General features: G+C 41.6%; 1 protein-coding gene across 1 annotated transcript in view; it reads left to right on the top strand.

The window, feature by feature from the left end:
* Window positions 1–14,754, top strand: part of LOC140917995 (putative short-chain dehydrogenase/reductase family 42E member 2) — a 46,234-nt gene that overhangs the window by 1,422 nt on the left and 30,058 nt on the right. Inside the window, exon 2 of the mRNA XM_073361523.1 lies at window positions 7,912–8,100. Within this exon, the coding sequence (XP_073217624.1) occupies window positions 7,912–8,100 (189 nt within the window). The remainder of the gene's footprint in view (window positions 1–7,911; window positions 8,101–14,754) is intronic.

Below are 14,754 nucleotides of genomic sequence, written 5' to 3'. Positions count from 1 at the left end.
TTACCAATATACATTGCCAAAGAGCCACAGTAATACGTCAGCTCCCACCCTGCTCCCAGTGCCTCCCACCCACCAGCAGCCCCACCAATCGGCGCTTCCCATTTCCTCCTCATCAGCTGCTTCGTGGTGTGCAGGAGGCTCTGGGGGGGAAAGGGGAGGAGCGAGGACATGGAAGGCTCAGGGGAGGGGGCGGGAAAGGGTGGAGTGGGGGCAGGATCTGTGGCAGAGCCAGGGGTTGAGCAGTGAGCACCCTGCGGCACATTGGAAAGTTGGCGCCTGTAGCTCCAGCCGTGGAGTTGGTGCCTATACAAGGAGCTGCGTATTAACTTCTGAAGAGCCACAGGTTGTCCACCCCTGCTGTATGCCATTATCTAAATCATTGAAGATATTGAATAGAACTGGATCCAGAACTGAAGCCTCTTTCCCTTTGGCGCTGGCTGATCTACACATGCAGCATGGTACAGGATCATTGGGGCCAAACAGATGTGCTGCCTCCTGGAGCTCAGACCAATTCAGTCCCTTCATCCATTGCAATGCCATCCTCCAATCAGAGGGCAGCTGGCAGCAAGAACTAAGGGAGGGGGGATTTCCTGCCAGTTCTCTAGCCAGCTGGACCTCTGTAAGGGTAGAGAGGCCAGCTTCTCCTGTTTGCTAATCCCCCTCACCAATCAGGACAGAAGCAGCCCTAGGCATTTTGCCCACCAGGCAAAGCCCAAAAAAAAGAAGGGCTGAGCAGTACAATGCCCCTTGGAAGTTGGCACCCAGGGTACTGCACTCCTTGCCTTCCACCAGAGCCATCCATAAATCAATGGTCCTGTTCAACAGATAGGTTTCTCACGTTGATATAATACAGGGAATGCTCAATCCCATGCCTCTGATGCCCCAGAAACCTCTCTGACTGTCCAGTAAGTGGCACCTTTGTGTGATTTATTTACATTCCTGCTCCTTGTGCAGCAAATTATTTACAGTGCATCTCAGCCTTTAGCCTTTCCTCCATAGACTCATACACTTTAAGGTCAGAAGAGATTGTTGTAATCATCAAGTCTGACCTAGTGCAGGCCACGGAACCTGACCCACCCACTTCTCTAATAGACCCTTAACCTCTGACTGAGTTACTGAAGTCCTCAAATTTTGTTTTAAAGAAAGGAACAGATCGCCCTTCCTTGAGATTGTGGCACACACTGAGCCTAGCTAGCCCATGTCCTCTCACTTGCTTCCTTCCCGTGTCTTTCTTATATCCTTTGACTCATGGACTAATTGGTTCATCAGCCCTCCCAGCCTGATCAGCTAATTAGCTTGCATATCCCCCATCAGCCTTGTCCAGGGGAACTAACCGGTGCCTGTGTGATCAGTGTTACCTGTTAGCTTCCAGCACTGTCACAGTTGCATTAAAGGCAGTGCAAGACCTTGAATATGCTGGTTTTTATTTTTATTCCAGAACTTCATGTCATAGTTATGCAGAGTTCCAGCTCTGAAAACCTCAATGTTTTCAAGTCAGTTCTGTCGTCCTCATAATTTAGGAACTAAGAACACCATTGTACTACATGCTGTATAAACACAGAACAAAAAGACTGTCCCCGTCCCAAGGATCTTCGTCTAAATAACAGAAGTTCTGGTAAGGTGGCTCTGAGAGAAAGCTAAAGGAGAGCTATTTGGGCACAGAGTTCTGGCTGGAAAGGCAGGGTTGTCTGCAACAACAGACAAAGTACATTTCTCCTACTGTGTTCAGGGAAACCAAATTTTGTATATCATCTTTGTAAATAAGATTGCATAAAAAAAATACCTTACTATTGTTAATTTTTCCTTCTAACTGGAAGAACTCAGAAAACCCCAAATTTGGCTAGCCACTTCAGTCAAAAGAGGTAACAGTATAGACAGACCTGGTCATGTGTTATATTAATTTCATGGTTTAAGTCTTGATTGTGTTCATCTAATTATTTGGTCAGTTGTTGATTTCATTCCATATCACTGGCAATTTGTTGATTTATTAATTCAATTCCGGATATGATTCTGATTTGATAATTGTGTTGGTTAATCCTCACTTGGTTTAGTAAAAGTTTAATAGTTTTAATTAGAAGTTTAATTTTAAATTTGCCTTTTATTAATTTGTAATAAAACACACAAAAATAAGAGAGCTGGTTTTTCTATCAAAACTTCAACAGGGTCAAGATATCAGGGTAAACCTTTAACCCCAGGGTTAAAGGTTGTTTGGTAAAGTATCTAGAAGCTTCTTAGCTCGGTCCCTAAATTTATACCTTTATTCTTTACAACTTTTTACATTACACAATTAGCCTATAGAATTCATTGTCGCAAAATATGATTGTAGTGGGGTGGTCACCTGGTCCTGCCTTAAAGGGCTTAAACAGCCCTGGGAGAGGGCTGTGGCACGGGAAAAGCTGGGCTGATTGGGGCAAGTAGCCTCAGCTGGCTCTATAAAGGGGCTGCTAGGCTGGAGCTAGGTCAGTCTCTCTCTGGTGATAGAGAAAGAAGGACCTGGCTGTCTGGGAACAGAGTAAGGTACCGGAATAGAACAGTGCTGGGGAATAGGGCAAGGGAGCTACAGAGCTCCTGCCTGGAAAAGCCCCAGGCTGCAGGTCTGGCCAAAGGCCTAACAGGTACAGGGGTTGCAGGAGTAGGCAGCAGGTTCAAACCTCCTTTGCCTATGATGAGTGGCACTTACACTGCAGTCGCCCCCAGGGAACAGGGCCTAGGTGATGACTGGCAGTGGCCATAGACTGAGGCGAGGTGGGGGTAGAGGGTTGGGGGTTCCCTGGGGAGGGGAGACCCAGATCTGTGTGGGGTACTGCAGGTGGCAGCACCCCCGTGTGAAAGGGGGCACTGGGGTCCAGGAGGGACTCGGGGCCTAGCGGGAAGCGGGACACTGGCTGGCAGAGGGCGCTCTGGAGGCTGGAATGCTAATTCCCTGGATGACCAGCAGGAGGTGCCTTGGGGGTGAGTCACACAACACTACAATGATCAACACCAAAAGGTTAGCAGGATTTTAAAGGGATTTATATATTTGTATGGACAATGAGATCACAATTACATTAGACAAAATTTTTAAAAAGGGGATTCAAATCCTAATGTTTCAAGGCATAAACCAGTCTCTATTTAGTGGGCTAGGAGAGAGCTTCCTCTAGGAATAGGTTAATCCCTAATGCTTTATATTTACTTGCATAAACTCAGGTATAAGCTGTCTATTTATTTATATATTTCCTTGAACTATCCCTTTAAATCTCAAGTAGTAGGGAAAAAATGTCCTATACATCATATGATCAGCCCATATTCAATGTTGCATCATTTAAATTCATGGAAAACAGATCTCTGCTTTGATCCCCAGCTGTTAGAGTTGTGTGTATTCCCTGTCTGATGCTACCAGTTGACACAGATTTCATCTATTGCATCAACAGCGTTTTTCATCTTTCACAAATCTGACACACCCTAACTTTTCACCTAAAACATATCAGTGGATTTATAGACCAGCAGTGTTAAATCCACCCTTAGACATTGTAATTGCCTCTCTGAATTTCCCACAGAGTGGGTGTTAATATAGTTCTGGGAAAGATTTTAGCATGCGAGTTGCATATATCAAAATCTCTGAAACTGAACTTGCTCAGCTGCTGTTTTGCAATGTTTAAACAAGCTGACAAATTTTTGACATCCTGGTGTTACATTTTATGGACTGATAAAATCTTAGGACTTTCTTGCTGGCTTTTCTCCTGGTATTTTTGTGTGAACTGGGGAATGGTCATACATAGGGCTTCCTTGGATCTTGACTTGCAGGGAGGGGACCAAGTCCAAACCCAAGAGCAGGGCTGGGACTCAATGCAGCAGCATTTCTCATTTTTCCTTTTGGTCTTACTGCTGTCAAAAACTAGCAGGGACTGTGGATGGGGGATGTGCCCGTCACTTCCCAAATACAGCATGAGGAACCCTTCAGTCACCTGGGACCCAAAACGGGGCAGATGAAGGATCTTAAAAAAGGTGGCCAAAAAACAGAGGGATAGGAGAAATGGGGTCAAAAATGGAAGGAGTCATGAGAGAGTGGGAGGGGAGAACAATAAGGCCAAGCAGATTGGGTATAGGGAAAGGGGTAGGTAAAAAGAGAGGGAAGAGAAGGAGAACGAAAAACCTGAGGAGATGTGGTAAAAAGTTGAGGAGAGCACAAACATGGGGGAGAGGGTGATAAAACAGGGAGAATGTGAAAGAAAAGAGATTGGAAATAAACATAGCTGGAGAGAGTGACAGAAATGGGGTTAGAAGAAAATTGCCAGATAATGGGCAGACATAAATTGAAGGTTTAAGCCGCATAAGAGGGAAGCCGGGGGGGAACAGAGCTGCAGGGCCCAGTGGGAATGAGAGTATGTGGCTGTCATAAGGATTCCCACATCACCAAATCCAAGCATTCAAAAATCATATCAGTGTCTCATCATAAATTTGGCTTAAAAAATAAGTAGACTTTTAAAAGAGAATAATTTACCCTTCTGTTTTTGTGAACATTTGGGGTTCACTCATGTCACACTTTCAAGCTTTCTCTGCATCTATGAGGGCTAGAAATGCTATTTTAAATGAAAGCTGGAATTCTTTAAGAAACACACCAAATATCACGAGGCTTGTGATGAAATTGCAAGAGCTCCCAATACTGGGGACCTGCTTCTTCTCTTGACTCAAGCCAAACACTAGCTCTGGCCCTATGCTTACAGGTAGGAAATCAATTAAAAGTATTTTCCAAATTACAAAAGGGCTGTCTTTTTATGTAAAAGCTCTTCGTGCTGTTTGTTAATTACACTAAATACTTCATCTTTGAAGCATAGACCCCAAGGACATTCGAGTAACATGAATTCTAGAAACCAAGTGTAAGATGCCCTAGCATACGCTTAGCTATCATATAATATGTTTTCACTTGACTTCAGTACAATCCTTTGATGTCTGAGGTTATTTGTAGAGCTGGTCAGCAACTAGCATTCCCAGTTCATGGAATTTGTTTTTGTTCCAAACTGGAATAAAACCTCCAATTTTGAAATTTCCTATGAAACAAAAAATTTTAGAAAAAACATTCAAGTCAATCAAAACATTTGTTTCAATTTTTAACCTTTTTTATTTTCTTTTAACATTTTCATTTTTAAAAGTATTTTAATGTAAAAAGTGTGAGTCATTTTGAAACAAAAAACTAAATTGATTTATATGGTGAAAACATTCCATTCTGACCCACTGAAATGCTTTTAATTTTTTTTCTAAAAAATTGTCAAAATTTGCTGCAGAATGTTTCAATTTCAAGGAATCAGCATTTTCCAGGGGAAAAGCATTCTGTCAGACAATTTTCAACCAGGTCTAGTTGTCTGAGTTCTTATCCACCCACACATACAAACCCCTGCCTCCAAAAAATTAAAATAATTATTTGGTGGTTGCACCTATTAGACATTTTTCACAATAATTGAATTTTAATAAACTGGGTGTGTTGAAAGCGACTGTCATAAAAATTGTTGACTAGATCATGGAACACACACGAACAACAATCTCAAATATGATCCAAGTCCATTGTTTTTAAGTAATTAGTTTAAATTATTCTATAAAGTTTCAGTGCAATAAAATCACATATTTAATCCAATTTCTCTCACTTGTGGCTTTCATAATAAAGTAAATATGAACGAAGAATACCTTTTTAAACCTTTCTTCAATCAAAAAGAGAAAAAATGCTGTCTCTAGCTATTGGATTGCTATTGGAAGCTATGTCTACACTTAAAATGCTACAACAGCTAGCTGCCCCGCTATAGCGTTTCAGCGTAGACGCTTACTACAGCGATGGGAGGGGTACTCCTAGAGGTAAGATTCAGCCCACTTCCTCCTTTATCCCTCTTTGCCCTACCCTCTCAATGCTCTTTTCACTCACCTGCTGAAGGAGTATTGTGTCCACAGCCCCTGCTCTCTCACTGAGCCTGAGACATGGTGTGGGAATCCCGAAAATGCTTTGGACACTAAATGTGGCCTAATTGCCAAAGCGCGTGGCTCTTTCAGTTGCCATTAACATCACAGGGAGCTGAAGATGCTCGGCAGTTTTGGAAATCAGGTCCAATTTGTTTAGGAGCTTTGGGTATGTATTTTTGCAAACCCTGACCATAGGTAAAATGGAACTGAGCTAGGTGAAGATACTTTGTGAGGAACAGAAAAATGTGGAAAATAATGCCTACACACAACTGCTTGAACAGAAAAACCAAGAAAAATAGGTCATCCTTATGGAACTAATGATTATATTCTGAAGTTAATTCCAGCATATACACTGAGACACTTCAGCCTTATTGCAGGCTAACTCACTCCCAAAAGTGAGGAGGCTTATTCACAGGCCTGAATTGCCAGGCACCTACAGCCAGTTCAGGCTGATGTGGGTGGTGAATTAACCCTGATCCACTCTCATAAAAAAACACCACCATTGTATAGATACACACTCCCCAGCCCCTGTCCCAGATCTGTAATAGCTAAGCCACCTTACCTGGCAGATGCTACATCTGTATCATCCAAATGACTTTTACCTAGTTTATCTGCACACCATCCTCACAGGAAAGAACAATAAATCAGAGCATGCAGTCATCCTCTCACTTGAGGCACCCCAGCTGCATGAACTCCACAAACTTCTCTGGAAACTTTCTCACTGGGGTGAATATTTAAAAAAATTCGGAGCAAATTTTGTAAGCTGAAAAAAATTCATTACCTGCTACATGGAATGACCCATCTCTCACTTTATAAATATACCTGAGTTTACAAACTCCATAAATGGGTTTTCATTTCTTTTTAATCAACATACAAGCCTAGTTTTGTGCTAAGATGTACCTAACTGGGTGTCATTTTAAGATCTCCTTGTCCACTGTTGGCTATTATTGGACTTAAATTGAAAAGACCAAATGTTCTTGGATACAGGACTCCTGAGTTAGATACCCTGCTTTACCACAGACTCCATGATCTTGGGCAGGTCACTTAAGCCGAAATTTGGCTTTAATTTCTCTATCTCAGTTTCCATTTTTGGAAAATGGGCATCAACTGATGCTTTGATACTTAATCAATTAGTACCTGAAAAAGCTCTTTAAAATCCTCTGAAAAAAGCTCTCATACAATCACTTAATCAAGTCCTAATGTAAAAGCATGTGGTCTTAGTTTAAGAATATCGCCTTTTCCCTGTGTGCCATGCACCAGTCTGCTGCTGCACTTCATTGATTCTATGTGCACAAAGGCCCCAATCCTGCAAATACTTAAGCACATGCATTAATTTAATCAATAAGACAACCTGTGTGCTTAAATTTAAGCACCTTTGTAAATGTTTGCAGTATTAGGGTTTGAGACTGTGTAAGTCGAGATGAAAGTGTTAAGGCATTTACAGCAACAAATTCTGATCTATAAAGATCTGAAGACTTTTTTTTTTTTTTAACTAGCTACTGCCAGCTCCAGGAATTTTTCATTCATTCTTCACTGTGTATTAACTACATGCAAAACAGTGCTGCAAATCTAAGTACCCTGGGGAACAGTTAGTCTGTGTGTGTTAGATTAGATGAAACCAAAAAAGTCTCATTCAGTTGAGAGGAAGATATATTCTGTGAAGGGTTCATTTTAAAATACTTTTTCTCACTTTTTTTAAACGAGACTTTATGTGTTTTTCAAAGGGGAATTTAAAATTCCCTATATTTTATTGTTCATAATTCTGCTGCATTCAAAATACACCCATATGAGACATAGCTTTGCTTGTACCATTTATATGTAGAGTTGCAATATAAATAATAACTTATACACTGTTGAGATCCACAGGCAGCATGAATATAACATTTAAAACCTTGATTCAGTGAGACCTGTCCCTGTTTAAAAGAGGCTGACAGGCTGCTTCTGGGGAGGGGAGGGAAGTGAAATGAGCCCTGCCCTGGCCTGCAGCCAGATTCCAACTACAGGTTAAAGCATTTCTCTCTTCTGAAATTATGGGGCAATATAAAGAACCTGAGCATACTTGGGAACATCAACATGCTGTTCTACGGATTCCTGCTATCTTGGTGCTAATAAACATCCTCAGAAGAGAGTTTTCACCCTCACATTTACAAGGAAGAACTGGGACAACTGCTAACTGTAAGTAGTAAGGTACTTTATAGCTTTTCTGCATCTTTTGTGATCAGGATTGCAGTGGGGAAGCTAAAGATGAACCCACTATATTTAGACCTAGTTAGACATAATCCTGAGCATATTTACATTGATCATATACAAGTCTTGAGTGAATCTCTCAAAATAGCCTCTACAAATTGAGAAAAACAGAAAGAGGGATGTAATCAATAATGAAAACAAATTTCTGACTGGGATCTCCATATAGCACTTAAAATGCAGTGAGCATTTTCTAACACTGTCTGATGGTGATGAATGCACTGATGCCAAAAGTGGTTTTAAAAAGAGATTTTATGTAATATCCTGCTTGTGAAAGGAAGTTCCTTGAGGAACTGTTGCCCCTTTTGATCCAAGCAGCTAGTCAGAGTTTGGGGCTCTGAGGATGTTCCAACTGGGAGTAGAAATTGAGCAGCTGGGCAGTTCCTTAGCTGTAGCCTCCCCATGCAGAGCTGATCACACCATCTGTATGTACTGCAGCTGGGTGTGTCTCTACCTGTATGTGTGCTGAAGCCTGAGAGAGGGCTTGGCAGGCTGGTCACAGCAGTGCAGTATAAAGGGAACCCAAGCTGGTGACTCAGGGGAGCTCAGTGGTACCCCAGTTCCAGGTGGCACCCCAGGGGTAACCAATCTCACACACAACCTGCTCACAATACCCAGTTGAATTCCCACCCACCTGGTGCTAGCTTCTGGGCTCACTCTATTAAGCTTTGTTTGACGTGTGGCCACTTACAACTGACTTAAGGAGGACTCATTCACTCATCAGCTTAAAGAGGTTTTAACTTGTAACACCACCTCAAACCTCAGCTTTGTCGATCATCCCAATGAGGCCTAAAGTGGTGAAACATGATAACCCATCCCAAATAGAAAGAAAATAAATAATTTAACAAATTACAGCTGATACAAACTTAACTATTTACATATGTACAGTGTCTTTCTCTCAGGGTAGTTTCACACTATCAACATAAAAAAAATTATTCTTTGGGGCTTTTCTCTCCCTGGCTTTCCTTTCAGTGTTCTCCTGAGGCATGTCTATTGTTTCTGTGGAACTTGTTGGCTGTGACAGTTCCTGTCCATTCTGGTCAAGTGAGGGACTGGTTACCGTCACAACTTTCCCAGCATCAGTATCCACAGTCACATGCTCAGATTTGGAGGGCAGCCATGCTGAAATCCCTCCTCTGCTGATATCGCCTTACTTAGTCCTTATGGATAACTTTTTGTCCTGTGACAAAACAGCTGTATCCTGTGCACCTCTTTGTTTTTACTATTGTATAAGGTTCCTCCCCAGGTTTATTCAGCCTAGTGATTCTACTCTTCCTCCACCTAGTATTGTGTCTGTTTCCCCCATATTTGGAAGGGAGGATTAAGTTTGCTTTCAGGCCAGACTTGGGGATGGTCTACAGTAGAGAATTAGATCAACCCAGTTATGTCACTTAATGGTTTGAAACCCACCTGAGCAAAATAGTTAAGCCAGCCTAAGTCCCTGTGTAGACAGCACTAGGTCTGACTTAGCTACTGTTTCTTCAGAAGGTGAATTACTATGCCAAAGGGAAAAGTTTCAAGTGTAGACAAGCCCTAAGAGAAATAGGCTTGTGTGTCACCTCTCTGTCTGGGCAGAATGAATAGAATTGTTAAGAAACTGGTTGAAACGGACCCAGATCAATAAGGGGTCCTGAGAGACCATGTAAGCTCCAATGACTCATGAATCATCTCTCAACAGTGGGAGGTGCTGGCCAGGGTGCTTGGGAACTCAGTATGGCCCTGCCTGGAAACAACCAATAGACATGTCTAACAGGAAATAAAGTATGGGTTCTGGAAGAAGCTGTAGCTTTGACCAGGGCAGACTGGGAGGCTCCCAATAGGACTAAGTAATAACTAGACTATACCTGACAGGTGTATGTCTACCTGTTCTTAAATACCTCCAGTGATGAGATTCCACAATCTTTCTAGGCAATTTATTCCAGAGCTTAATTACCCTGACAGTTAGGAAGTTTTCTTGTCTGTTCTCAGGCTCTTCTGGATGGTCTCTCCCCCTACACCTGATCACCATACCCAGTCAAACCCCGCACCCAGTTAGGGCTAGTTTCCCAGCCGACTCTATTAGGCTTTGTTTTAGGGGTGGCCCCTTATCTGTCTCTTTCAGTTGACTTAAATGGAAGAGACAAAGAAGATGAGGTAATATCTTTTATTGGCTCAACTTCTGTTGATGAGAGAGACGAGCTTTCGAGCTACACAGAGCTCTTCCTCTCTTAAATGGGAGAGTTATTCACACATCAGTTTAAAGAGGTTTTAATTCAACCCATAACAAGATTTCACTGAAGTTATAAAGAACCAACTTGCTGCCCTGAAATGAGATTGTTTGGAATATGTGGTAGGTTTGAAACTAAGGGCAGGTCTACACTTAAAATGCTGCACCAATGCAGCTGTAATGCTGTAGTGCTTAAGTGAAGACACTCCTATGCCAACAGGAAAGCTTCTCCCATCAGTGCAGTTAATCCACCTCCCTGAGAGGCGGTAGCTATGTCAGCGGGAGAAGTTTTCCCATAGCGCTGTCTACAGGTGGAGCCTGGTAGGCATAACTATAGTACTCAGGGATATGGATTTTTCACACCCCTGAGAGAGGTAGTTATACCTATAATAGCGTAGTGTAGACCTGGCCTAACAGATCACCTGGCATGATATAACAACCCAGCTTTCGGTCTGTCCTTGTGGTAGGCAAAGGGAAAAGAAGAGTTTTACCCTGTTTAAAGTTATAAGCAGTGGTGAGCTGGAGCCGGTTTGCACTGGTTCGCGTGAACCGGTTGTTAAATTTTGAAGCCGGTTTAGAACCAGTTGTTAAAGGGGTGGGGAAGCTCAAGCAGGACGGACAGGATGTGGCCCACGGGACCGTCCTGTCCGTCCCGCCTGAGCTCTCAGCTGGGGAGGCTCCCATGTGAATTTTTACTGACCCGGCGACACTCCGAGACTTCGGCGGCGGGTCCTTCGCTCGCTCCGGGTCTTCAGCAGCATTTCGGCGGCGGGTCCTTCAGTGCCGCTGAAGACCCAGAGGGACTGAACAACATGCTGCTGAAGACCCAGAGCAAATGAAGGAACTGGTTCTTGAGCGTCTGGCAGCTCATCACTGGTTATAAGGTAGCTTATTTTCACAATGTACAAATCATGATAGTTCCCCTTTGGGGGGCAAGGGGACTATTTTCTTTTTCCTAATACTACTTTAGGAGTTTGGGTGGTTTTCAGTTTTGTCTCTATAATATCAGCACACTTTCTCATGATATCCTGGGTGTAAAATCACCATCCAGAGCTTAGAATTTGTACTCTGTTACACCAATGTTACACTGTTGTAACTCCATGGATTCCAGTGACGTGACACTGGTGTTCAGTTGGTGTAACAGAGTGGAAAATCTGCCACATGATTTCCTGGATTTTAAATTTAAAAAAAGATCTTGCCAACCAAAGGCATGACAAGTAAATGAGTCAAAGATAGCAGTAGTTTGTAACTTAACCTACTACAGACCAGATTCTCAAATGCATTCTGGTCTCTTTGCGCCATTCTATAAGCGCTGACTATACTGCAATTGGAGGCGTGACTCCAGTTCACAGAAAGTATGTATTCACGTTCCTAGCCCACGCTGAAGCCAGAGCCACTGCATTTTCACTGCTATTTTTAGTGAACTAGCTAGATTAAATCTAGCACTGGTATGCTTATGCAAGCTCCATAACACACCACTGCATGCAATATAGACCTACCCAGAGACAGCATATCCATTTTCTACATCGTGATTGGGAGGTGGCATGGCTGCAGCAATAACAGGGCAAGACCAACCCTGAATATCAGCAAGCCAGAGCAGATTCTGCAACATTCCCACCAAACCCCTCCAAGGTGACACTCGGCACAGCCTTTATTCATATCTCCGAGAATCATAAAGTGATGTAGAACACAGTTCTCCTCTCTCACTATTTTTACGCTGATGTAATTCAGCTGACTTTGATGGAGTTAGTCTGGATTTATATTTGGGTGAATGAGAGGAGAACCTTGCCTGTGACTTCTGGTGAGGTGAATAATCAAAACTAATGAAGTAGGTATTGATGCATGTAATGCAGAAGTCAATATTTACCTCAAGGGACAAGAAATCTTAATAATGCAGCCTTCCTTAAAATGTTTATTTTTTGTAATTGATATTACTACAGTATTTGCATACTAAAATATAGAGAATACCATGCTCATGTTTCCAATTTTGTCCTTGAAAACTAGATAACTTTTAAAAACTTTCACTGTATATTCCCTGAAACAAGAACTCAAGATATGTTATTAGGCTACTTGTCTGTCCATGTCCTCACCACCATGTTCCCTTCGCCTTTCATTCCTAGGAAAATACACATTGTTATTGTGCAAGGGCAAGGAATTTTCCACTTTATAAACTCTAGCACGTTAAATGAGAATGCATTGCACCATATTGTATTGGCTTTAATAATTTCAATTACAAATTTACAAGTGTCTCAGTAAGTTTGTTAGACACATTAGGGTTCACTCTCAGGCTTGGTCTACACTAGCAACTTCTGTCGATATAACTACATTGCTCAGAGGTGTAGAAAATCCGGACCCCGAGCGACAGAATTATACTGACCTAACACCCAATGTAATAGCATTATATCAAGGGGAGGGCTTCTTAAGTGAATTACTTACACCCCCCAGGAGAAGCTCTCCCATCAGCGTAGGTAGCATCTTCACTAAAGCACTACAGCATTGCAGCTACATTGATGCAGCTACATTTGATGCAGCTGCATGGCTGCAGCCTTTTAAGTAGACAAGCCCTCAGACTGAAGGATGAATACAAGCAACTCCAATAATAAAAAGAGTTAATACTTAGCACCTACAGCTGTCTAGCATGGCACATTTCCAAGCCCTTAAACATCTAATACATCTTAACTCCTTATTTCTAATGAGATTTATCTGTTTATTGATGTGAGAATAGACTCTGTTTCAACATATTGGCATACAGGGTGGATAAAAATCGATAATTTTTTTGTTTAAATTGGATTTTTTTTATAAAATATTTTTTGAGGAAAAAACCTAGCTAAAGATAGTTTTAATTAAGATACATTATAGCTCAAAGGTATCTCATCATGGAATAGGGATTATAAATTCTAATTCTATAGTATGAGAAAATATATTCGTGTAATGTTTAAGAAACATTTTGTAAATGAGTTCCAATAGTTCATGGATTAGGGACCCAATCATATGGGGTTCAATAGGCTTCTGTATAGATTATTTAGGTTAATCTTTCTATCTACCCAATGGGACTCAGAGCTCAGTCTAGAAGATACCATCAGAGATGCTTAGTTTTGCAGTTCTCAGACTGTGGATTTGTGTCTCCAGAGGTAACATGCTTGTTAACAGCAAAAATGTTTTTAAATAAATAATATGTAGAGGTGAGAAATAACAGACCTCAACTCTATTGTCCCTCTGCAAATTTGTGTACACTGAGTCAATCCCTGACACCTCTCTAAAAGTACAAAGTTTCAGAAAGTTCAAAGAATAGAAGATTGTTAGGGGCAGAATAGATCTGGATAAGGAGAAGAAGTCTGGAGATAAATGTGAGAAGCGAGGGACATATGCTTGTCTTCTTAAAATATTATATGTTTGCTGTTGAAGAAAAAAATCCAGAATACTTAACATCGTTTTAGTAAAATAAAACAATTTAAATGTCTGTCTGGTGGTGGTCTCCTCCTAATACAGCATGGCAAGAAAATCCACCAAATATTAATGATTAACTTGTTGAACAGGAGATAGTTCACCTCCGAATGACTTCATAAATATCTGCTTCAATTACCTTTGGTAAATGAAATAACCAAACAATCATTCATTTTCTGATAAAGCTGTAAACTAATCTGAAAAGTTTTCAGAATAAATCACTGTTTAAAAATGTATAGTGTGTACCTTCTAAAAATGAAACCTACATCTAAGTTGTGAAAAATATGTATTAAGGTTATAACTACCAACAAGAATGCACTTTTATGTAGAAATTCATGATTAAATCGAGTCTTCCTGACTAATTATTTAAATCATGATTTAAATCAAATCCACCCTGTTGGCATGACTTTATTCTTAATTTTTACACTGTGTGTGTGTGGTAGGGAAGAAGCATAATGAAAGTGCTTGTCAAAGAAGCTGGGTGGGTAACTGGAGATAAATAAGGTGCCCGAGGCTGACTTAATGTGCTCTAACTTGCAAGTGTAGACAAGGCCTCTGTTAGTGTCGCCTCAGAACAGGCACAGCACAAGCAACAATGCAAACCTCCTGTGCCTGCACCATAACCTGGAGAGACCACCCTAGAAGTAACGGAATTCGTGTAATCTCCTTGCCCATTCAGTTGTGTTGTATCAACCAGGCAAGGTACTAACAATCTTCAACAGGACTTTATTTTCAAAGTGGAAACCTCTTTACCAAGCTGCTGCTGCACCCTCTGTAGCTTTCTCCCAGCCTCTCAACTCCTCCCCTGTCCTTCCTGTTTCCGGTCCTTTCAGACTCCCAACAGCCAGTGCTCCCAATTCTAATAATTACAAGCAACATCTAAACACCACAAGTTGTCATTCTGCTGAGGCTGCAAAGGTGTCAAGTGCAGTGGT

Source organism: Lepidochelys kempii, chromosome 10, assembly GCF_965140265.1.
Source record: "Lepidochelys kempii isolate rLepKem1 chromosome 10, rLepKem1.hap2, whole genome shotgun sequence".
Lineage (NCBI taxonomy): Eukaryota > Metazoa > Chordata > Testudines > Cheloniidae > Lepidochelys > Lepidochelys kempii.
Note: the sequence above shows the minus strand (reverse complement) of the source record. Positions and strands in the feature narration are given on the sequence as shown.